Source organism: Myotis daubentonii, chromosome 7 (genome assembly GCF_963259705.1).
Source record: "Myotis daubentonii chromosome 7, mMyoDau2.1, whole genome shotgun sequence".
Lineage (NCBI taxonomy): Eukaryota > Metazoa > Chordata > Mammalia > Chiroptera > Vespertilionidae > Myotis > Myotis daubentonii.
Window position 1 is genome coordinate 46,042,830 of NC_081846.1, and position 23,727 is coordinate 46,066,556.

General features: G+C 43.6%; 1 protein-coding gene across 6 annotated transcripts in view; it reads right to left on the reverse strand.

Annotated features, from left to right (window-relative positions):
• Positions 1 to 6,536, reverse strand: part of PDK1 (pyruvate dehydrogenase kinase 1) — a 36,273-nt gene extending 29,737 nt beyond the window's left edge. For 2 of the 6 annotated variants that reach the window (XR_009453819.1, XM_059704077.1), the window contains exons 1-3: positions 6,258 to 6,535; positions 4,256 to 4,397; positions 2,009 to 2,080 (exon numbers count right to left, since the gene is read on the reverse strand). Coding sequence is in view for 5 of the 6 variants with exons in the window: in XM_059704077.1 (XP_059560060.1) it covers positions 2,009 to 2,080; positions 4,256 to 4,397; positions 6,258 to 6,444 (401 nt within the window). In the remaining variant the exon portion in view is untranslated. Of the gene's footprint in view, positions 1 to 2,008; positions 2,081 to 4,255; positions 4,398 to 6,257 lie in introns of all 6 variants that reach the window. The other 4 variants (XM_059704076.1, XM_059704075.1, XM_059704074.1 and 1 more) reach the window with 4 other exon arrangements.
• Between the last annotated feature and the right edge of the window lie 17,191 nt (positions 6,537 to 23,727).

Sequence of the window (23,727 nt, forward strand, 5' to 3'; positions counted from 1 at the left end):
GTTTGTAATTAGCTTCAAAACCAAACTGTTAATCCAAAATACAAACAAGAAAACTCCTCAAAAACAGCAAACATCTCATCACTTCTAGTCACCCCTTTATTAGTTTATTTCACCTTTCCCTTTTTATTTTATTTTTTTTAATCCTCACCTAAGGATAGATTCTCCATTGATTTTTTTAGAGAGAGTAGAAAGGAGAGAGAGGATGGGGAGGGAGAGAGAGAGAGAGAGAAACATTTATGTGAGAGAAACACAGTGATTGGTTGCCTCCTGCTCATGCCCAGACTGGGGCTGGGGATTGAACCTTCAACGGAGGTTTGTGCCTTTGGCCAGGAATCAAACCAGAGACCCTTCAGTCCATGGGCTGATGCTCTAACCACTGAGCAACTGACTAGGGCATCACCTTTCTCTCCTTTTTTAAAATACAAAACAGTATTATTCTGCCAGTACCGGTTTGGCTCAGTGGATAGAGCATCGGTCTGCGGACTGAAGGGTCCCGGGTTCGATTCTGGTCAAGGACATGTGCCCTTGGTTGCGGGCACATCCCCGGTGGGGAGTGTGCAGGAGACAGCTGATCGATGTTTCTCTCTCATCGATGTTTCTAGCTCTCTATCCCTCTCCCTTTCTCTCTGTAAAAAATCAATAAAATATATTTTTTAAAAAAAACAGTATTATTCCGCTTAACTCCTCTGAATGACTGTTTCCAGAAGGTTCAATAACATAATCCATGTAACATAAAAGTAACATAATGTTTACTTTTAAGACTACCTGTATCCAAATCTGGGCCCCACCATTTGCTAGCTATTTGACCTTTATGCTCCCTTAAATTAATCTCTTTGCACAGAAAGTAGTATCTCAACTAACTTGCTTTAAAGATTAAATATCATTCATGCAAAATGTGCTCCATAAGTAGGCACAGAGTACATCCTGATGTTATTTTCAGACCAAAATCATAAAACTGAAGCTTTAACAATGAAGTGTTGCCATCACCTTTACAGACAGTCGAAGAAATGTATTAAAGACTGAGGACAACAAAAGAGGTGGTCTCCAACTTTTGACCAACAGTCATTGGAATAAGCAGGTAACTGCCTGAGGGGACTACTTGGGTTTGCCCGTTCTGATATGTTGGTCATATTACTTACATTATCTTACAGACAACAGGTCATAAACCAGAGACCCACAGACATTTTTTGAAGGCCTTCCGTATTTTTAAAATTTTTTAATTAGTTGTCTATCATTCAAAATTGGGAGATTTTACATTAAAAATCTAGATGTGTGCCTGGTGTGGCTCCGTAGTTAGAGCATTGGCCCTGGTTCGATTACCAGGCAAAGACACATACCTGAGCTGCAGGTTTGATCCCCAGCCCAGTCCGGAGCATGCGGGAGGCAACCAAAAAAAAGTGTCTCCCGTCTCTCATCTCCTCATCTCTCATCTCTCATCTCTCATCTCTCATCTCTCATCCATCCATCTCTCTCTCTCTCTCTCTCTCTCTCTCTCTCTCTCTCTCTCTCTCTCCCATCCCTCTCTTCCACCACTCTCTCTAAGAATCAATGGAAAAAATATCATCAGGGGAAGATTAACAAAAAAATCTAGACTTGTGACTTTTCTTTAAACACACAAAAACCTTAAATGATGTGGATGGCGTTTTGGTATGGCAATGATGGGCTGGAGCTGAGGGTGGCTGTCCTTTAGATGCATGCGCTCTCCAGGTGAAAAGTCCTCACCTTCCATCAGGCGGCACTGAGGCCACATCTAGATATCTGTTGACCACCACACTTGAGCTGTGTTTTTTCTTACACTAGAGATCAGAGGAGCGTGAAGCATTTCTTGTTCCCAGTACAATCTCCTGCTTTATGTTACTTGCCTTGCCCGTGTGGGCTGCTTTAGATAAATATACTGCCACATGTTCCACTACAGTGGGCAACTAAAAGTTAATCAATTTATATTTTTATATGATGTTTAAAGGGTACAAAAATTATGTTCAGAATTAGGTCAAGATAGTATACTTACTCATAAATAGCTTTAGCATCTTCAGCACTTTTGTCCTTAAAATCAAGAAGTTCCTGAAGACTCTGGATATACCTAAAATACAAATCAACAAGGTAAACTTGTTCTTTCACACTTTGAAAGTTCAATATTGTGAAAATGCTCAAAAGGGATTTTTAACATTTCTTATTTTTTAATTTAGTATAGTGCTCCAAATTATGGTTGAAGCGAGATTTTTATACATAATCACATTTGAGCAAAGTTCCTGGCACAAACTAGCAGGATGTGCATATTTTCTCCTAAAAGCATAGGTTAAATCTGACTGAAGAACTAAGATTTCCTACCTCTTCTATTTTTTTTAAACTTCTATACTCTAAAATAGCTATCTTTAATAAAGAGCTTCTTTAATTTTTTTATTCATTTTTTCAGAGAGAGATGGAGAGGGATAGAGAGATAGAAACAGCAATGAGAGAGAACATCAATCAGCTGCCTCCTACATGCCCCCTACTGGGGATCGAGCCTGCAAACCCAACATGGAATCAAACTAGGAATCGAACTAGTGATTCTTGGTTCATGGGTTGACACTCAACCACTGAGCCACACCAGCCAAGCTAAAATAGCTTTTAAACTTCCTAAACTTACCACTGTAAATTACAGTATAAATGATGATTGTCATGAGAACTGTGTTTATAACCAATAACTATGTGATCATGGGCAAATGCCTTGTCTTAGCCAGTAAAATGCAGAGCCCAGTCTATCTTGGCCTAAGAGTCTAACTTAAAGGTCTGTGTTTTAAACCTTAATTTTAGATGTTCATGTCCAATCAACAAATATTTGTTAAAAGCCTACAATTTATACCACCTAGTTCTTTTAAACAGAACTGAACAAAAACAAAAGTCATGAGAATGTAGGTTTTAATTTATCTAACATCTCAAGGTAGTAAATTACCTGTTAAGGAAGGAGCCAAATAAAGGAAGTCCAAATGACTTTCTCAAGGTCATACCACCAAGCACAAAGGCAGTGCAGGGCCCGAGCTAAAATAGCCCGCTATCATTCAATGACCTTCATGAGTATAAGGTCTGTTTAACTGCCCTAACTCAGCAGACATGGGGAGAGGAGTCGGGAGGAGGGAATTAAAGGGTTTTTAAAATCTGCAAATCCATACGTTGGTTTGGAAAGCTGTTGTTGACAAACAACTTGCCTCTCTACATTCCAGACTTAAGTGACTCTGATACCGGCAGGTTTCCGTTAACTATTAATTTTCTCTTCATTGTCAAGAAAAACTGTGCTCTTTTATTCAAGAGAGATCTGAATACTCACAACATGTTAGGCACAGATCAGATTTTAAATTGCAACATATGCTATTTTTTAATGAAGAATTAAAAAACACACACACAGGAATAAGCTTCCAGAGAAAAGTATCTTCTCTTTCACTTATTATTTAAAATTGATGTTAGATCAGCTTCTTGCACAAACTGTACTGCCTACAAAAGGAAAGCAAGGATCTCCATGAATCATTATCGGGAAATGTCTTGCAGCTAAATTTTTTTTCCAATTAAACTGAACTCTGACAGACTCTTTTGTTTGAAACGTTTAGTGATTAAGAGAACTATTAAGTTAATAACATTAATAAGGAAGAATGTATGTAGGTGGCCACATATGGTGTACACCCTTCATAACTCTTTTGTCATTTTTTGGAAGAGAGATCAGTTTCTATACGATTCCAATAACTTCTAATTGTTTTTTAAATAAAAAAGATTTTAACTTGTGTGACTTATATACTTCAATAAAATAAATTCAGTTTATAATAATATATGCACTTTTTAATACATTTCATCTTTCTGGCTGCAGCATAGTATAGTAGAAACGAAGAAATCCAGGTTTGAATCCCAGTTCCAGTACTAGGCAAAAAAAAAACTTCATCTGTTGGAACCTGTTTCGTCATCTGTAAAATGGAGATAATAATGACTACTCGGCAGGGTGTGGAAAGGATTAAAGGTGCTGTATATAAATTCCTCACTTCAACAAATGGCATATATTATTATAACATCCCTGCAGACTGAATAACATAAATCTTAAGCTTAGTGTCTGCATTTCTGTGCAGTTCTGATTGTTTTTCTCAAAACCAAGGAGTGGTAGCACCAGGACTCTACTAAAGAGCAACCTTAAGATTCTACTAAAGAGTAAAAAAAAAAAAAAAAAAAGGATTTATTTGCTTTACCTTGAGTTTAGTCCACAACCCCACTGAAATTGCAAACACGGGACTCTTACCAGCTTTGTACCAACTGAACTGATGGCGTCCTGAGAAGATTATCTGGGAGAAGACTTATTTCTTTCATTATATTTGCCAATCTAACAGGCAACTCTTGCCGCAGGAACATAAATGAGGTCTTTTCACAAGCATTCACAGATCCTGAAACCAGACACGGTGGGAACAGCAGTAAGTGGAAGCCATAAGGCAGCAGAAGCCAAGAGGCAGGGAGAAACACAGAGGGAGTTATTTGGCCAGAAACATCAGAGGGGTAGCATCACCATAATGACAGGGTAAGTAAAGGCGGGCGAGGGATGAGATAACCCAGTCTCTAGGGCATCCGGAATAAACCTTCCAATTCCTGACATTCCAATTGCTATGTAGAGCAATGAAGAAACTTTCCTGTCTCCATTATTTGCATCCTTACTGTAATTTCCTGTCTTAGAACGAATGCAACCTGAGCAAGTCCGAGCAAGGTGAGGAGTTTAATTAACAGGACCTGCAAAGCCGACCCTATATAAACTGCTGCTGCCATCATTTACAACATGTTTCCTAAGACTTGGTTTATGAGAAGTGCATACCTGTCTAAGAAACAGAAAATCTTGTCAGACACACAGGAACCACTATACTAATTAGAAAAATTCTGTCATGTGCATGGGAACCACTATACTAATTACTATAACCAAAGGGTAGATGTAGAGAAGGGCTTTCAGGCAACAAAGAGCAAAAACATACCAATGCCTATTCAGCAACCACCTTCCAGTGTCTCCCCCAGCAGGTCCTACTCAATTGTCTAACGCCAGGAAAGCAGCCTGCTCATTCCTCCACTCCTCTATCAGGGAACTAAGCAGCTCCACTGTAGAACGTCCCCTGGCAAGCAGTTCCATTTTAAATGAAACTGAAGAGTCAGATCACGTCAGCAATGCATTTGAAAGTCACTAATTTAATCTTGCTATTTCCGCAAGGGACGACCTTAGCAGAAATTAGATTGTCAACAGCAGGAACGATGGCATTAAAGGAAAACATTTTCTTGTGGAAGTTGAAAGGTATACTTGTAAACAAGGCCAACTTGACCCCTTAACCACACTAGGGACATTTTAATATCAAAACAAAACCCGAGGACATGAGCCCCCAAAAGTTGCCCCTGTAAACCACAACTTTGAGATAAAGTTGCCAGCCATGCTGGTATCTTTCAAGCCCACTAGTGATCCGTTCATGGCCTAACAGCACTCACAATGCAGGAGATAACTGTTTTACTTAAATTTTAGGACTTCATTAGCGTGTATCAGAGTTTTTCCCCTTTTCCCCTCAACACCCCCATAATGAGAAGTCAAAGGGCCTAACTTTGCAATTCCTCTGTAATCTGTTGTATCCTTTCTAGAAAACAAATAAAACAAAGAAACAAAAAACCACCCAGCACCCAGCAGAGAAAGAGGAAGGTGGCAGTCGCTTCCAGGGGGTGAACTGTGCATCTTGCACTCATGCACTTCACACGTGCTCAGGACTTATTTGCTGCTGATGACATGAACAGGCTATTGGTGGAAACACGCAAGCCAGAGACAAGGAAAACATTCCATGAGACACTGGGCCAGCTATAACCTGCTTCCCCTACCGTCAGGCCAGTTTTAGGCAGTCATCATACAAAACTGGGCATGTAGCCTCACTCTGCACTGTGCGCCACGACCCCCGGAGGTGTCCTTTCCCAGAAGCCCGGCTCGGGCAGGGGCCTGGCCGCCGGCGCGGACCTGCACACGTGCGCTGCCGGCCGGCCGGGCGGGCGGGCGGCCGTTCGGCCGGGCCCTTCGGGTTTTCAACAATCACCATAACAAGGCACACGCCCCGGTGATGGATCCGACCTGCGGGCCCAGCACCTGAGCGCCAGGACCGGCCCCGAGGGAGGAAGGAAGCCCCGAAGGCGCTGGGGCGGGGCGGGGCGGGGCGGGGGGGGACCGGGGGTGCAGGAGCCGGGGCTCCGAGGCGGCCGGGGCCGCGCACAAAGGCCCGGGGCCGAGCCGCACTCACCGAAGTCCAGGAACTGCTTCATGGAGAGCGGGGACGGCGAGAAGCGCGCGTAGAAGTCCACTTGGCCCGGGACGCCGCGCTCGGGCGCCGGGCCGGACGCGGAGGCCGAGTCCGAGGCGAGGCTGCGGCGGGCGCGCGGGCCCGGGCCGGCCGAGGCGGCTCCGCGCAGCAGCCGCGCCAGCCGCATGCCGAGCCCGCAGGGGAGCCGAGCCCGCGCGCCAGGCGGCCGCTCCGCTCCGCTCGGGGCGGCGGGACGTGCGGGACGTGGCGAGCCGCGGGGGCGGGGCTCTGTCGGCAACTGTCACGCCGCGGCCGCCGCCCCCCGCGCCGCTGGGCCGGGCCCAGGGGAGGGAGGGAGGCGGGGAGCGCGCGGGGCGGCACCGGCGGGCGCGGGGCCGGCGGCGGGAGGCCGCTGGGCGCCTCCTCGGCTCCGGGCCGGTCCCAGCGCCTCCGGGAAAGCCGGCGAGGCGGGGGCGCTGAGTCGCCCCGGCGGCGTGGTGCGCCCCCTTCCCGCGCCCTTTGGGGACAGATCCCACCTTCCTGCTGCCGCTGCCTCTGCCCGGAGGCTCGGGGCCGGGCCTGCGCGGGGTCCTGCTGGGAGTGGGGTCCAGAAAGTCTCCCCTGCGATGCCAGCCCCACCTTTAGCGGAGGGGAAACAGACCCAGAGAGCGTCAGGAGCCGCGCCGGCCGAGCAGGGCACCTGCAGACGAACCGTGAGCCCTGGGGAGTGTGGCCCTCAACACAGCAGTGACAGCAGCCCCCGAGAACGTCACTGGCAGGTCACCTGGAGCCGGCACAGTGGGCAGTGCATGTAAAGGGCCCCTGCTCTCAACTGCCCGTCTCTGCACCTGTCATCGGAGGGTCGCCACCTTTTCCAGATTTCTAAATAGTGAATATAAGACTGGACAGTTTCTAATGTTGGTTTAATCTCATGGACAGAGCTGCAGAGGATACAGTGAAAAACACTGCTGTCCCTTCTCTCCACTGCTGCTTCCCCATTTATCCACCCCCAGTGCTTTATGGTATGTCTCAGATGCAACAAAATTACTTCTCCATGGGTGTGAAATGTATCAATTTATATATACATATACATTTTTAAAACATACATATATATTTTTAACTTGAAAATAAAAATTCAAAGTGAGAGGCAACAAGCATTTGAAATCACACACACAAAAAGAATATCCCAAAAGCACTGATTCCAGCAGACACTCGAACAGCGTTCTGATTGTGGAGTGAAGGCAGAGGGTTTTATGAGAAAAAGAAGGGGAAATACATGGGTAAAAGGAATTTCTATTGGCACTAATAAGCTAAGTCGTTTTTCAGATATGCATGGCTCTTTATTGATTATAAAGAATGGCTCCAATTATCGGTCCTTGTCGTCGGAAGCCTGTTTTCCTGTTAGCTTTACAAACAGTTGTTTGGAGAACAGAGCTGCTCTGGCCCACTTTAAAGGTTATTTTGCCCAGTTCAAACATTCCAAAGGCTCAAGGAGTAAGACAAAGCAGTTGTTCTGGAATGGCTCCCGAGACAGATATATAGTCTATGTTTATGGTATAGAATAGCAATTCACTCCTCTATGGTGGTCAGATCTTGAGTTGTAGAAACTACGTCTAAAGAATGAGATGAAAGTCTCTTTTTAGGGTGTATTAGACCCACAGGTTTGGCTTGAAGAATATTGACCACCTGGAAACAAGGGTAGATAGTTGAGGGGATGGGGTGGAAGCAGAACTGAACATATTCTCTGAAAGTGGTGCCTCTAGCCATTTTTTCTTTTTCAGATTTCTGTTAACATGGTAGTTAAGACTTTGATAAAAATACCTTAGAGGAAGCAGTATGAACATAAGACTATGATATGTAGAGAAAGTAATGAGGGAGGAGGAATTATCTCGTTTATGTTTGCTGCCTCACTAACCATATTCTGTACCTCCCCCCTCTGGCCGGCTTTCATCCATTCTATGAATATTTGTTGAATGCCTACTAATGTGCTAAGTAATTACTAAGTAATGTTCTATCTACATAGTTGGGAATAAAGCCGCATGCAATTCAGATAGGCTCCCTTTCAGATATTCCTGCTCTTACAAACATATACGATAGGGACCAACCTGGTACAATTTTATACCATATCTTCCAATATTAGAGAGCTTGCTCTGTGAAAGAATGATTAAATTCATTCTTAGTGGTTCAGACAGCAGATAGAGAACTTGTGGGTGGAAACTTAGAAAGAGATCTGACTCACATGAAAAAACGTTCAATGGTTACAATCAATGGACTGTGGAATGGGCAGCTTTAGAGAAAGACGGGGTTCTTGTCAATGACCATTCGCCTCTAGACAACAGTTTTATAAGGACAGTGCAGAGAGGATTATGGGGAAGCAATATAGTACAATGAAAAGAACTTGGGTTCTGATTTTAGGTCCTGGCCCTGCCATGTAATGGCTGTGTGACCTTGAATGTGTTCCTTAGCCTCTTTGAGCCTCAGTCTCCTTACCTAAAAAGGCAGAATAGCCCTGGCCGGTGTTCCCAGTGGTTAGAGCATCAGCCTGCGCACCAAAGGGTCACAGATTCTATCCCTGGCCCCAGATGGGATGCCTGCAGATGCCTGCAGGAGTCAACCAATCTCTCTCTCTCTCTCTCTCTCTCTCTCTCTCTCCCCTTCTCCCATCTTCCCTCCCCCTTCCACTCTCTCTAAAAATCAATGGGAAAAAATATTGTTGGATGAGGGTTAACAAAATAAATAAAAAATAAAGAGGGAGGATACTACCTGAGTCAGAGTGTCTGTGACCTAGATGGTGTAGCACCAGGACATTCTGGAGCTGCTCACTAAAGGGCATCTATTTTTTATCATTATTGCTCTGCTTTTTAAAATATATTTTTATTGATTTTTAGAGAGAGGAAGGGAGATGGAGAGAGAGAAACATGGATTGGCTGCCTCCTTTATGCTTCCTACTGGGGATCGAGCCCGTAACCTGGTCATGTGCCCTGACTGGGAATCGCACTGGCCACCTCTTGGTACATGGGACGATGCTCAACCTACTGAGTCACACCAGACAGGATGCTGTATGTTTTTAAAATTATTTCCTTGTTAGGATTTCCTTGTCAGAACCACTCACACGTGTGGCCTGAAGCCAACTTTACCAAAGGTTTGGGAGGAAACAATGTGAAATTGAATATTAGACATCCTTAAATTTGTCCCTCAGCCATTTCCACAACTCTATTCCAGCCTTCCTTCATGTTGCCTTCCTCTTTTCTTCTTTTCTTCCTTCCAGACCACTCCCTGAGCTCCAAATGCTTCTCACACCATGATGCATAGAATATTCAACTCCCTCAACCTGTGTGTACAACTCTGAGCAACCCTATTTGCTTTCTACCTGAACATGTCCAGGTGCTCAGCTAAACATTAACTTGTGTGGAAGCACAAAAGCCCAACAGAAACCTTGAAATTTATTTTAGCAAGGTTATTCTCCTAGAAGCCAGTCCAACTGTTTTATAACATGTATTTCTTTTTCTCCAGAGTATCTTCACAAATTCCCACCCAATATACAGAGAATGGGTATATGAGAACATATATAATATGGCATCAATTTTTTTCTTTTTGATCAAAGCCTTAGGGCCCAGAAGCTGGAGAGAACATTGGATTTTTTTCAGATATCTGTTAACATGGTGGCCGTTAAGACTTCTGTAAAAGTATCTTACAGGGAGCACTATGGGCATAACACTATAAGAGATGTAAAGAAAGTAATCCAAGGGTGATATCTCCTTTTTTGGGAAGATATCTCTTTTATATTATCTTTACTAAAGGGCTATATTATATCTATATTTAATTATGTAGCTATGAAGTACATGTTCAGACAATAAAAATCTTTATATGTAACACTAGAGCAGCGGTTCTCAACCTGTGGGTCGCGACCCCTGTGGGGGTCGAACGCCCCTTTCACAGGGGTAACCTAAGACCATCGGAAAACACATATATAATTACATATTGTTTTTGTGATTAATCACTATGCTTTAATTATGTTCAATTTTTAACAATGAAATTGGGGGTCACCACAACATGAGGAACTGTATTAAAGGGTCGCGGCATTAGGAAGGTTGAGAACCACTGCACTAGAGGCTCAGTGCAAGAAATTCGTGCACAGGTAGGGTCTAGAGCAGCTGCTGGCTGCCATCCGGGACCTCTGAGGCCTCCCAGGCCTCCCTTCCCTCGGTTAGCCAGCTGGCCCCACCCCCTGGTCGAACTCCCAGTAGAACTCCTAGTCCATGGGGACAATTTGCATATTAGGTTTTTATTATATAGGATACCTGGGACAGATCCTCCTATTCACTGAGAATTTATCATCTTTGTTGGGCTGATTGGACTGAAGAGTAGAAAAAACAATGGAAAACAAGCTAGCTGTGTCACCCTGACTGCACTACCTTATGGCTGCATAGGGCACAGAGTGAAACCAAGAGTCCTTATGACTTTGATTAAATTTAGTTTTAAATCATAGCTCTAGCAATCATCTCTCTCTCTCTCTCTCTCTCTCTTTTCTCCCTCTCTCCTCCCTCCCACCCCTTCAGAGACCTGGTCTTGACCTAAGTTGTGTTTCAGTTTCTGAGCCTTAATTAGAATGACCCCCTGCCTATTTTCCCATGAAACCAGAGGGCCGCTGGAAAAGACCTCAGAGCTGTCTTCAAGACCTAAAGAAATAATTCATGACCCTTACCTCACCTCCGACCAGTCAGCTCCCAGCACAACCCCGAATCCCCTGGTGTCTTGTGATTTTGCCCTACATAATCTTTAACCTGCATACCATGGGGGAATCCAGGCTTTTTAGCATTAGCTTCCCGTTATCCTGCATGGCGCCATTTATAATAAAATAGCCAATATTTCTCCACTGCAATTCTGTGTTTAGTGTTTGACTCTGCTAGTGCCAGGTGAACTAACTTTCTGTTCTATAACTAGAGGACAAGAGGAGAAGGAAGTCATGATTTCTATTCCACTGCTTCCTTCTTGCCAGGCCATGATTTGTGTCCCTCTTAAGTGTGGCCACAGCTTCCTCCCTCCGACCAGGGAGCCTTACGTGTGGTACCACTTTCCCTCTGTTGTTTATTGGGGTGAGTGCTTCACCACCCCTGCTGCTTACCTCTGCCCACACCTCTGTAAATAGTTCCTTTTTTACCATTGTAATTAGCTAGTTATTAATAATAGGAAATGGGAGGCCAGACATTATAGGCATTGCCATTTGGGCAGCTTGACCAGGAAGCTGCAATTTCACACTCTCCAGGGAATCACCGGCTCATTTCCACAGATAACTGGGGGAAGAGACAGACCCAACAAAGAGGAGATAGATGCATGTCCAGTAAAGTCAGATGACATAGGGAAGATGCCTGTCAATCTAGCCTGAGGAACCATGGAATGCCTAGAGGGGATGAGCCACTACAAGCCTGTGAAAACGTGGGGATACATAATCCACACACAAACAAAAACAATGCCCTGTATTCCACCGAAGCAGCATTTCCCCTTGCATACATTTGCCTTCTTTCTTTAAGGAGCCCTGCCATTTGAGTTTTACTAGTGCAATGATGTGGAGGCCATCCTGTTCACCAGGATTTGTCTTAGGGAAAACCGTATTTATCTGGAGTAAGTACTGCACTTTGACATGCTGCTGGGGATGAGAGACCCAATCCCCTGGGAAAGCTCAAGGAACAGCTGTGCAGGAAGCCCGGGAGGAACTCACTTTTCAGAGCAAAGGGGTAGGGGAGGTGGCGGAGAATTGCCAAGGCTGTTTCACAATGAGACACTCGCTGTAACCTTCAGTAAAGTTTACCAAAAAGAAGGAAAAGACTGTTGCTACTGGACTTTTTATGCCTTTGTGCAAGTTGGTGAAAAGAATGGATTTTGCATTCTTTTGGAGAATGGTAGCTGGTGGGGACAGCAGTTGTAAGAGAAGAGCCTAGGTCAGTGCTGAAGGTGCAAACCCCTCAGTATACAGTCTGGGACAGGAAGAACTCAGACTCAGACAAACTGGAATTGGTGATCTGAGCCTAGGTCTCTGAGGATCCAGGAGTCTCCTGCTCTGAATTATACATTCCATCAGCAGAGTTCAAGTCCCCTTTTTAAAAGTTTGTTGGGTGGGGAGGTGCACATGTCTATTTCATCTTCAATTTCCCTTTATTTCTTCCATGTCATTTGTTCTTGAGTTTCTAGCTGCCCCTTCTGGGGTTCATTCATTCGTTAAGTGTCTCTTTAGAAATGCTATGTGCTGGACGTAGCATGTGGAGCACAATTTCCAGGTCCCTGCTCTCCTGGTGCTTCTGAGGGGAAACAACAAGTAATAAATAAATATACAGATTACGTCAGAGAGTGCTAAGCTATAAAGATAATAAGACAGAGCAATAGCTCTGTGTGTGTGTGCGGGGGGGGGGGGAATGGGGGGATGGTGGGCGCGGTATGGAAGCTACTTTACTGAGGAGGTCAGCAAAGGCCCCTCAGATTAGCACCTTCAGAGGCCCTAAGAGAAAAGGTGTCAGTGTGACCCTTCCCACCATGATCCTCAGAAAACCAACCATCCCTCTTCTAAAGAACAAAACAAAACAAAACAAATCCCTAAACTTGTTGGCCTTCATTCACTCATAATTCAGCATGTTAAAGAACAAAATTCAAGTGAGTAAATGTGGAGCTCTAATTAGCTATGTCAAGTGATTCCTGAATCAGGCAACATCCCACCTACCACGAGAAGGGGACTCCAAAGGGCAATAAAGGAAGGTTTTCAGAGGAAGACTAGTGTATGGCAATGGAGTTAGCAAAAGACAGGATTACAGTCATGCACTGCAGAAGGGTGTTTCAGTCAACGGCCAGCAATGCTCCCATAAGACTACAATGGAGCTGAAAAATTCCTATTGCCTAGTACCTAGTAACATCATAGACTAGAGCAATACACTGTTCACATACTTGTGTGATGCTGGTATAAATAAACCTGCTGCACTTCCAGTCGTATAAAAGTCTATCACATACAATTATGGATAGTGCCTAATACTTGATGATAATAAGTGACTGTTACTGGTTTATATATTTATTATACTAAACTTTAAAATATATATATATATTTTAAAATATATATATATATTTATTGCTTAAAGTATTACAAAGGGTATTACATATGTGTCCTTTTTTTCCCCCCGCCCTTGACAGTCAGTCCTCTAGCCTCCCCTATCCCCCAGTGTCTTATGTCCATTGGTTATGCTTATATGCATGCATACAAGTCCTTTAGTTGATCTCTTACCCCCCTACCTCCTGCCCCCCAACCCTCCCCGGCCTTCCCGCTGCAGTTTGACAATCTGTTTGAGGCAGCTCTGCCTCTGTATCTATTATTGTTCAAAAGTTTATAATGGTCTCTATTATCCATGAATATATTTTTTATTGATTTCAGAGAAGAAGGGAGAGGGATAGAGAGAGAGAAACATCAATGATGAGGGAGAATCATTGATTGGCTGCCTCCTGCATGCCCCACACTGGGCCTTGAGCCCGCAACCTGGGCTTGTGCTCTGACTGGGAATTGAACTTCGACCTCCTCGTTCATAGGTCAAGCTCAACCACTGGGCCACACCGGGCGGGCTATGCTAAACTTTTTATCATTAGAGTCCACTCTTCTATTTAGGAAAAAAGTTTGCTGTAAAACAGTATGCCATGTTACACCTGCACAACCTCATACATCTCATGTTTACTGCATCTCTTGATGCCATCATTTTATCTTGGGCTTGATGTAATCTCGTGTTGTTTTGTACAGTAACATGCTATACAGGTTTTGTAGCCTAAAAGCAATAGGCTATACCATCTAGGTTTGTGTACGTGCATCCAATGACGTTTGCACAACGATGAAATCTCTTGATGACACGTTTCTCAGAATTATCTCTATGACTATTTTTAGACCAGGACATCTTCTGTTGGAGGAAGGGAATGGCAAAGGTTTTTGTTTTGTTTTGTTTTTTTATCATGCATATTGCCTCTTCTTTCTATGGGGAATAGAGACAGCCCACATGACAGGTTATCTCCGTGGTCGGCAAACTGTGGCTCGCGAGCCACATGTGGCTCTTTGGCCCCTTGAGTGTGGCTCTTCCTAAGCCTTAGGAGTACCCTAATTAAGTTAATAACAATGTACCTACCTATATAGTTTAAGTTTAAAAAAATTTGGCTCCCAAAAGAAATTTCAATCGTTGTACTGTTGATATTTGGCTGTTGACTAATGAGTTTGCTGACCACAGTTATCTCATTGGTGTTGACCAGAAAATTCCAGACTGGGATTTAAGATTACATTTCTGGTGAAGGTTGAAACTGCAGTTAAGTCAGCTATTAAATCTAGGTTTGGTTTCATGGCTCTAGCACAAGTGATGCCACTTTGGGCTTGTGGTTTTTTCTTTAACAACAGTAATCAATATGCCAGTGTGGGATGTTTTAGAGGACCTGTCTTGGGCCCCAACAATATGCACAAGGAATCATATCATTAAAATCTGTGTAAACATATCTATGAGCTCTTAACAAAATAAAATTCTAAGGAATAAGAAAGCATTATGTCATTGGAAATTTTTATTTCTTACTAGTTCATAAAAAATGCTGCATCTTAGAATTGATACGTGTATTACATGTGATGAGTATGGTTTCACTGTTCCTTTCTGGAGTATAGAGGCTCCATGGCTTTTTGTTGTTGTTAATCCCACCCAAGGCTATATTTTCCATTGTGTTGTGTGTGTGTGTGTGTGTGTGTGTGTGTGTGTGTGTGTGTGTTTTAAGAGAGAGTGGAGGTGGGGAGAGAGACAGATTGATGTGAGAGACACACATGGTTTGGTTGCCTCTCACACGGGCCCTGAACCTACTACACACCCTTGACTGGGAATTGAAACCAAGACCCTTTGGTGGGCAGGCGGATGCTCTAACCACTGAGAACACCAGCCAGGGCTAGGCTCCATGGCTTTGTTTAACCCTATAAGATCCACATTAGGTTGTTGGGTTAAGATTTTAGGTAGCAAGTAGAAAACATCCCCCTTTTCAGAGCTCTGTTCCCTTCCATCCTTGCCTCCAAATGGATACCTCTTGCTTGAGCTCATCGCCTTCACAGGACTGTGCTAAAAGCAGGAAGATGCAGTCAACAGACATCAGTACCTGAGTCTTTTTCTACCCTTTCTCCTTGGCTGGATTACAGTCACCTTCCAAGGTATCACAGAGGATGGTGTTATTAGATGTTTTGCATAGCATAATAAGGAACACAGCACGGCAGCCTATAACATCTGACTTCCCTTTGCCTGTTTCCAAACATTTCCATGCAACTAATGCCACATGGCTATGCCGAGGTGAAACAAAAGTAGAAAGAGGGGTTTTATACTGAGGGGTTTTATACGGAGTGGTTTATTTGTCCAGCTAACATTTGTATTATCATGGCAAAAAGAGAAAATGTTCAACAATAACGAGTTAATTTTTTAAGAGAGAGAGAGAGAGAGAGAGAGAGAGAGAGAGAGAGAGCTCATTGTCTCTAATGCAAATGGTAATTGGAGTTGAGATCACCTGTGGAGAATAAGAAGCCAGAGACAAGCCCCCACAGCAACAATATTTAAGGAATGACCAATCATAGAAGCCAAGGAAGGAGGGCTTTCAAAAATGAGGGGGCATTTGATACTGTTACATATGCTTTAGCAGTGACATAAAATGAATCCGGAAAAGAAAGCGTTAGACTTAACAATCGAACGGTTGTTGGCGGCTTTGGAATACGTGACTTCATGAGCACAGTGACGAGGAAGTAAAGATGACAACTGTAAATAGTCCTTGGAAAGGGTTATGGAGCTGAATGGGTTTGTTTATGGATTTGGCAGTGCGAAAGTCTGAGTAGTCTAAATGTGGGCAGTGAGGGACCCATGAAGCCAACTGGCTGTAATGAAGAGGGAGAGTTAAATGCCTGAGGAAGGCCTTGAGGGACTGGAAGGGTTGCGTAGATGGGAGGAGGGACATGCATCTGACTAGGAGGCTTTATCAGCATGTTTGAGAAATGTGTGGAGTTGATGTGGGCAGAGTTGAGCTGGAATCAAGGCTCCTCCACTTTCTAACTATGTAATCTTCACTAAGTCGCTCACTCTCTCCAGTGATTAGGGCTGTTTCTCTTATTGAACACCTTCTGTGTACAGGCACTAGCCAGTGAAATCGTTTTCCAGAGGAGAATGCTGAGGCTGTGTAGCCAAGTGGAGAGAACATGCGTGTTAAAGTAAATGAGACCAGGGCCCAAATCTAGGCAGGAAATTGGGAAAATCCTCACATAATTTGCAATATTTGTTTAGCAGGAGGCAGCATACAGCTGAAGCTGAGGGGAAAGGTGGGGGAAACCCATAGGAAAACCATCTAACAACAGGAAGTTCATAAAGACAATCCTTTCAGAGATGAGATGGGGTTGACAGATTTTACTTTATATTAGGCAGGACTCTTGCAGACTCAAGTATAGAAAACCCATTTCAAACCTCCTTAAATAAAAAGAGACTATTTTGTCTCGTGTCCCAAAAAATTCCTCAGGTACAGTGTGGATTCAAAGCATCAGAGCGCCTCTTGCCCTCCTCCTCCTCCTCTCTTTTCCTCCCCATATTTCAGTTCTGCTGTCCTTAGTGTTGGCTTCACAGGGCTGACTCTTTCCTCAAAATGACAGAGATAGCAGAGTAACCGCCAACTTCAGTAGTCCTAGATGGGCAAAACCTTAGGAATGAGACCTCCCTTATCGTTCAAGAAAAGCACCAGATTGACTCTGATTGGGCATGTTTGAGCCATGTTTACACTCCTGGAAACATGTGAGGACACATGGTACACACACACGCACACACTCATGGACTGAGTTAGGAAAGGTTCCCCAAAGTATGCAGCAGATCCTTTTACCCAAAGAAGGGATGCTGGGCAGGTAAAAACACCACACACTCACTGTCTATTTCCATGTTCTGCAGACTGTGATTATATTTTCTTATATTGTTGTATAGTTACAAATTTCTAACAGATTTTTTTATTTTTGCAAATTCATTACTGGGATTTAATTAACACATTCAGTCTATGAAATATGGTATTTTCTCAAACTTGATTACTTTTCACGTTTCCCTCTATTTTTATATCCTGATTGTTTCCTTTTTGAGTCAGGTAATGTACTTACATGTTTCCACCCTCTCTTGGAGATTTAGAAGAAAAATAAAAGATTCACCTTTATGTGAATTTATTGGACATGTATCTTGAGAGTCAAGTTGATCTTAAAAGCAATAAAAGTGTTCTGGATCCAGCATTAGTTGGAAGAAGACAGCTACCTCCTCTCTACCGGTTTTCTCTTTTAATCTCCTAGATCTTTTAGCATTTTCTTTGAGTAAGTGGCTATATTAGTCAGGTTTCAATGCTCAAAATAGAGACCGCTCTAAATATTATTGGCACGAAGGGATTTAATTCAGGGGATTACAAGTATTCAAAATAGACTGAAGTGTGCTCTTAACTTCTAGAATAATGACCCACCCAGGGATCTCTGAGGCAGTCACTGGAAATTGAGGTGAAGGAAAATACTTGTTAGCTGCAATCCAAAGGAATCAAGAGGCCACCACCAGTTAACTCTTCTCTGATCATCAGAAGACACTCACACTATACATAAAAGAAGTAAAAAATGACAAAAACATAAATGTGGAGGGTGTAAGTTAAAAGTAATAGCGATTTTAGAATGTGTTCAAACTTAAGCAACCATCAATTTAAAATAGACTGCAATAAGCATAGCTTGGTATATATGAAGCACATGGTAACCACATACCAAAAATCTATAAGAGACATACAAGAAATAAAGAGAACAGATTACAAACATAACAGTATAGAAAATCATCAACATATAAGAGAACAGGAGAAGAAAGGAACAGAGAAGAACTACAAAAACAATAAAAATATCATATCAATGATAATTTTAAATGTAAATGGATTAAATGCTCTAATCAAAAGACGAATGGATAAGGATGTGATATATTTATATACATACAATGGAATATTGCTTGACCATAAGAAATAAAGAAATCTTACCATTTATGACAACATGGATGAACCTAGAGAGTATTATGCTAAGTGAAATAAGTCAGATAGAAAAAGACAAATACCATATGATTTCACTTATATGTGGAATGTAAAAAAAAAAACCCAAAATAAATGAACAAACAAAACAAAAACAAACTCAGATACAGAGAACAAGCTGATGATTGCCAGATAGGAGGTGGGTGGGATGAAAAAGATGAAGGGATTAAGAAATATAAATTGGCAGTTACAAAATAGTCACAGACATGTAAAGTACAGTTCAGAGAATATAATCAATAATATTGTGATAACTATGTATGGAGTCAGGTGGGTGCAAGACTTATTGGGCCAGGGAGGAGCCTGCAACTGATATACACATGCCCTTGACCAGAATCAAACCTGGAGCCCTTCAGTCCACAGGCCAACGATCTATCCACTGAGCCAAACCAGGTAGGGCTGGGAGGAGTATCTGGATTGTTTGTGATGGGAACTGGCAAAGAAAAACTGGATAGTTGATACCTGAGAAATGTCAGATTGCAAACACTTCACTCTTAAAGTAAGCCTGAACCTTATCTCAATCTTTTTGTTTTGTTGCTGATTTAGAGACGTGATTGTGACCAACCAACATCTGTGAGTCACTTACTAGAACTGGCATATTGTTCCCCATTCTGTTGTGACAGTGTTCACTGTAATGGGGTTTTTGTTTCCAGCAGGGCAGGTATCTTGAAAGCATGGCCCACAACATTAGTCTAAGACTATCCTGGCAAGACAGTGCAAGCTATATGCTCAGATATAACAAAGACTATAAAATGTGCCCTGGTTGCTCTTTATTATGTTTGAGGATGTTAGGGGATTGGAAGTTCTAGAGAAAGGAGAAGATGGTATCTTCTGGCTGGAAACCTAGGTTATAATCCTAGTTATCCCTGTACCACTTTACAGATGAGGAAGTTAAACAATGAAGGGTTAGTAAACTTGCCTAAGGTCACCCAAGTTGAAAATGGCAGAGCAGGGACTTGAACAAAGACTGACTCCAAAGATCCTTGCTACCTAAAATGTAATCCACGGACCAGCAACATCACAGCACCTGGAGCTTGTTGGAAATGTAGACTCTCAGGCTGTATCCCAGGCTTCCTGCATCAAAACCTGCATCTTAATGAGACCCCAGGTGATTCATAGGCATGTTAAAGGGGGAGGAGGACCGCTCTCAACCACTCTGTTGATTCTGACTTCCTAACCAGCGGTGGCTCCTTCGGTCAGGTAAATGCCCTAGGACTGCAGCTCCAGCAGCAATTTGAGGACACCTGGAATCAGACAGCTCACCAATCTTAGGGGAAATGCTTTTTTTTTTTTTTTTTGCCCTTAACAAAAAAAGGGAGTTTTGTTGAAGAGAAATGGGAGGTTTTATACTCTGCTCTTCCAGTGACAACTTTGGTCTAACACACATGATGTAACTCAAGCATAAGATGGGCTCTGTGAGCAGCATTCCCTCTTCTGCACAGCAGCAAAGATATAAGTGACGAAACTGCAGGCTGCCCTCCCACTGAAGGAAACAGGAGACTTTATCGTGTGTGTAAAGAACTGAGAAAGGGTTCAAAAAAAGAATCTGCTTTATATACTTACATTTCTTTTCCTTTTTAATCAAGAATCAGTACATAGCAACCTCAAGATGCCTATACACTGACTTTGTGTGCTCCGACCCCAACCCAAACCTGCAGATGGTCCCTGTAGTAAGTACTGCGATGGAGTTTAAACACAGAAAAAAGGTCAGTCTTGTACAAAATGACCTATATTGATAAGAAGTTTAAATTTAAGAGTTAGGATCTCTTTTTTGTTTGTTTGTTTAGTTAGTTAAGGGCAGTTAGTCTTGCAGATTGTAGCTCTCACACCCTCTGATAAGTCATGATAGACTTTGAAGAGTGAGGAGACAGACAGAAGGTTCTAGTGACAACTTAAACTGTGTTTACCCATCTGTGAAATGAGGAAGTAAAACCAGACTATAAAAATAGCTAACATTTAGCCTGGCCAGTGTGGCTTGGTGGTTGAGCATCAACTTATGAACCAGGAGGTCATGGTTCAATTCCCGGTCAGAGCACATGTTTGGGTTGAGGGCATGCAGGAAGCAGCCGATCATCGATATTTCTATCTAACTCCCTCTCCCTTCCGCTCTAAAATCAGTAAAAACGTATTTTTAAAAAATAGCTAACATTTAATGAACACTTCCAGATCTCATTTACTCCTTACAAGGCCGTATGAGATGGGTACTATTAATAATCCTATGTTATAGAGGAAACGGGGGTACGATGTGTCAGTCACTCACCAGGATTATATTCCAAGAGGGGAAGCTAATTTATATCCAGATAGCATGACTTGAGCCTAACAGCAAATATACCTCTACTGTCTCAGCTCCTTACTAGTGTAGAGACACTGCAAGTAGAAATGGGGTGCTCCCATACAGTGGGCAGAGCCCTTTCGATAAATATTCAGGCCATCTGACACCGCTGAAGCAGTTCTCAAACTTGGCTGTACTTTAAGAGTCACTTGGGGAGCCTTAAACAGCACTGACACCTGGGTCCCACCCTCAGAGGTTCTGATAGTCAGACATGTAGTCCGGGCACTGGGATTTTAAAATTGTTCTTGAGGTGTTCAAGTGTGCAGCCCAGGTTCAGAATGACTACTCCAATTTTTCTGGGATTGGTGTTGGTTCCAAAGACAAGTTCCACCCACGTAAGATCAGGTACTGACCTTATCTGTCAACAATGGACATCATAGTACACGATTTTGAATTCTGCTACTTACATAAACTGCATCCACCTGTTTGTCAGTATCATCTGTTGTTTTAAATATGAGCTTCCTCTAAAAACAGTGGTTCTCAACCTTGGCTGCACATTAGAATCACCTGGGAATCATTTTTAAAATCCTGATTCCTGGGTCTTATCCTCCAGAAATTCTGTTTCTCTGTTATGGGGTGGGGCCACAATATTAGTAACAAAGAAATAGAATTTCCGGAGGACGAGGCCCAGAAATTAGGATTTTAAAAAGATTCCCAGGTGATTCTAATGTGCAGCCAAGGTTGAGAACCACTGCTATAAAAGGTCAGAGCCAGTGTCTTTTTTGTATGTGTATCCCCAGAGCCGAATAACATCCTTGGACATTGGAGGGAAAATGATTGAACCACGTCTATCTCCATCTCACAATGACAGGATCTTCACAGAAAACTCAAATCTGCTGGTTATTGAGGAATTAAATATGTATCTGCTGGTCCATGAGAAAATGAAAGCAGCACTCCCTGTCCCTGGAATTTCAGATTTTCTGTGGATGTTCCAGAACAGTGTGCGAGAAGTTTTATCCAACCTCCAACAGGTCTGCCTCTGCCCATTTCAGCGACCTGGGCACAGGCAGCCTGACTGGGGAATGGCTCCAGGGCAAAGGCGAAGAGAAGACTGAGGCATTTAAACTTGCTGACTGCTGCAAAAATTGACTCGACTTCTTCGCTCCAGTGTAATCAACCATTACCTGGTTAGCTTGCCCTTGGTGGGCACCTGCCCACCCCTGCACTGTGCTGGAACAGTTTTCTTACTCAGATTTGTGTTTACAATTCACTCATCCTTCGTCGGAGGATGTAATCTTGAATTCCCTTTATAACTTTCCTCCTAGATGGGTCTGTTGGCAACACCTCTGGCTCCAGCCACTAGTACACACCACTCTCACATATCCTAACAGCTGGGTAGGATGTCTTTCTGAGTTAACAAAACCTGTTTTTTGAGGAACAAGAAATACTCACTTGCCATTTAACCATCCCTAACTCCCAGAACAGACACCTACTAGCTTCTTTGCAATAGCCACTCCTTTGAAATCATTCTCAAGTTCACTTTCTTCATCTCATTGAACCTTGCCTTCCCCTCAGTTGGACCCTCTCCTTTGATTCGAGGAACTGCCTTTAATCATTTACTTTGCACTACAAGCTGATCAAATAACTTTTCCACATTCAGTTTTCTCAGCCCTGAGGGTGTCCGTATGTGGAACCCAGCCACCTACAGTATTTCCTTCTTTCCCTCCTTTAAAACAAAACAAAACAACCTGGGTTGTGTACTAGAGATCAGTTTCTCATTAAGATGTTTTCATTTAGGATAGAATGTTCAATCTTATGCTTACTTCCCAAGTCTGGACAATTAAAAGCATTCCCCACCTACATCTACCCTACATTCTAGAATATTCTCAACCACAAGGACACAACATAAGCCATGACTGTGCATGACTCATATATAAGATAATAGCAAGTGCTCTGCAACCAACAAAGTGTCAATGTTTGCAAATGGACCCAAGGATAGCCCTATACTAGCAATACCATTACCACGGCTAGGCATTCCTGTATGCTCCCATCCAAGAGGGAGAGAAAGAGGTGGAGTCACAGGAGCCATATACAGCACTGCCATGACCTCCAGCCCGGGTCATTTATGCCAGAGCCCTAGCCAGACCACAGCTATGGACATCCTTAATGGTTATGGTGATTACACATTATTACAGAGATTTAATCTGGATATATACATGGGAGTGTGGCTTAAAAAAGGTTCACAGCCTCTGGCCCTTCATTAAAAAGTACAAATCACACATTTCTTTGGGTGGTAATACCTGTTTGATCTTCAAAGAATTAAGAAGGCTAAAATTTACTGTATAATCTACACTAATAAAAGAGAAAAAGGGTAATTGGCGTATGACGCTACCCTTTTCATTGGCTAATCAGGGCTATATGCAAATTAACTGCCAACTAAGATGGCAGTTAATTTGCATATGTAGGCACAATGCAGGGAGGCGAAAGGGAAAGCAGGAAGAAGCCTCCGCCACTGACAGTGATCGGAAACCCAGGGGGGAGCTAAGAGCTGGGGCCGCCTTTGCCCTGCCCCCCAGCCATGATCGGAGAATCAGGTGCCTTTTCCACCCTGGCCAGTGATAGCAGGAAGTAGGGGTGGAGCCAGCAATGGGAGCTGGGCACGGTCGAAGCTGGCAGTCCCAGGAGCTAGGGGTCCCTTGCCTGGGCCTAAAGCAGAGCCCATGATCGCGGGGCCGCTGCCACTGTGGGTCCCCACTGCCCGGGCCGGACGTCTAGGCCAGAGGCGTTAGGCCTGGGCAGGGGCGGAGCCTGCAACCGCGGGGCGCTGGGGGTCCCCTGCCCAGGCCTGACACCTCTGCCGGAGGCCTTAGGCCTGGTCAAGGGGCCAATCTGGTGATTGGTGATCGGAGGGTGATGAGGGTCAACTCCTCTGGCCGAGGCATCAGGCCTGGGTGGGGGGCAGGGCCGGGGATTGGGGGGATATGATGGTCCCCTTGCCCAAGCCTGAAGCCTGGGTCAGAGGCGTCAGGCTTGGGCGGGGGGTGGAGCAAACGATCAGAGGGAGATGGGGGTCCCCTGCCCAGGCATGATTCCTGGGCCAGAGGCCTCAGG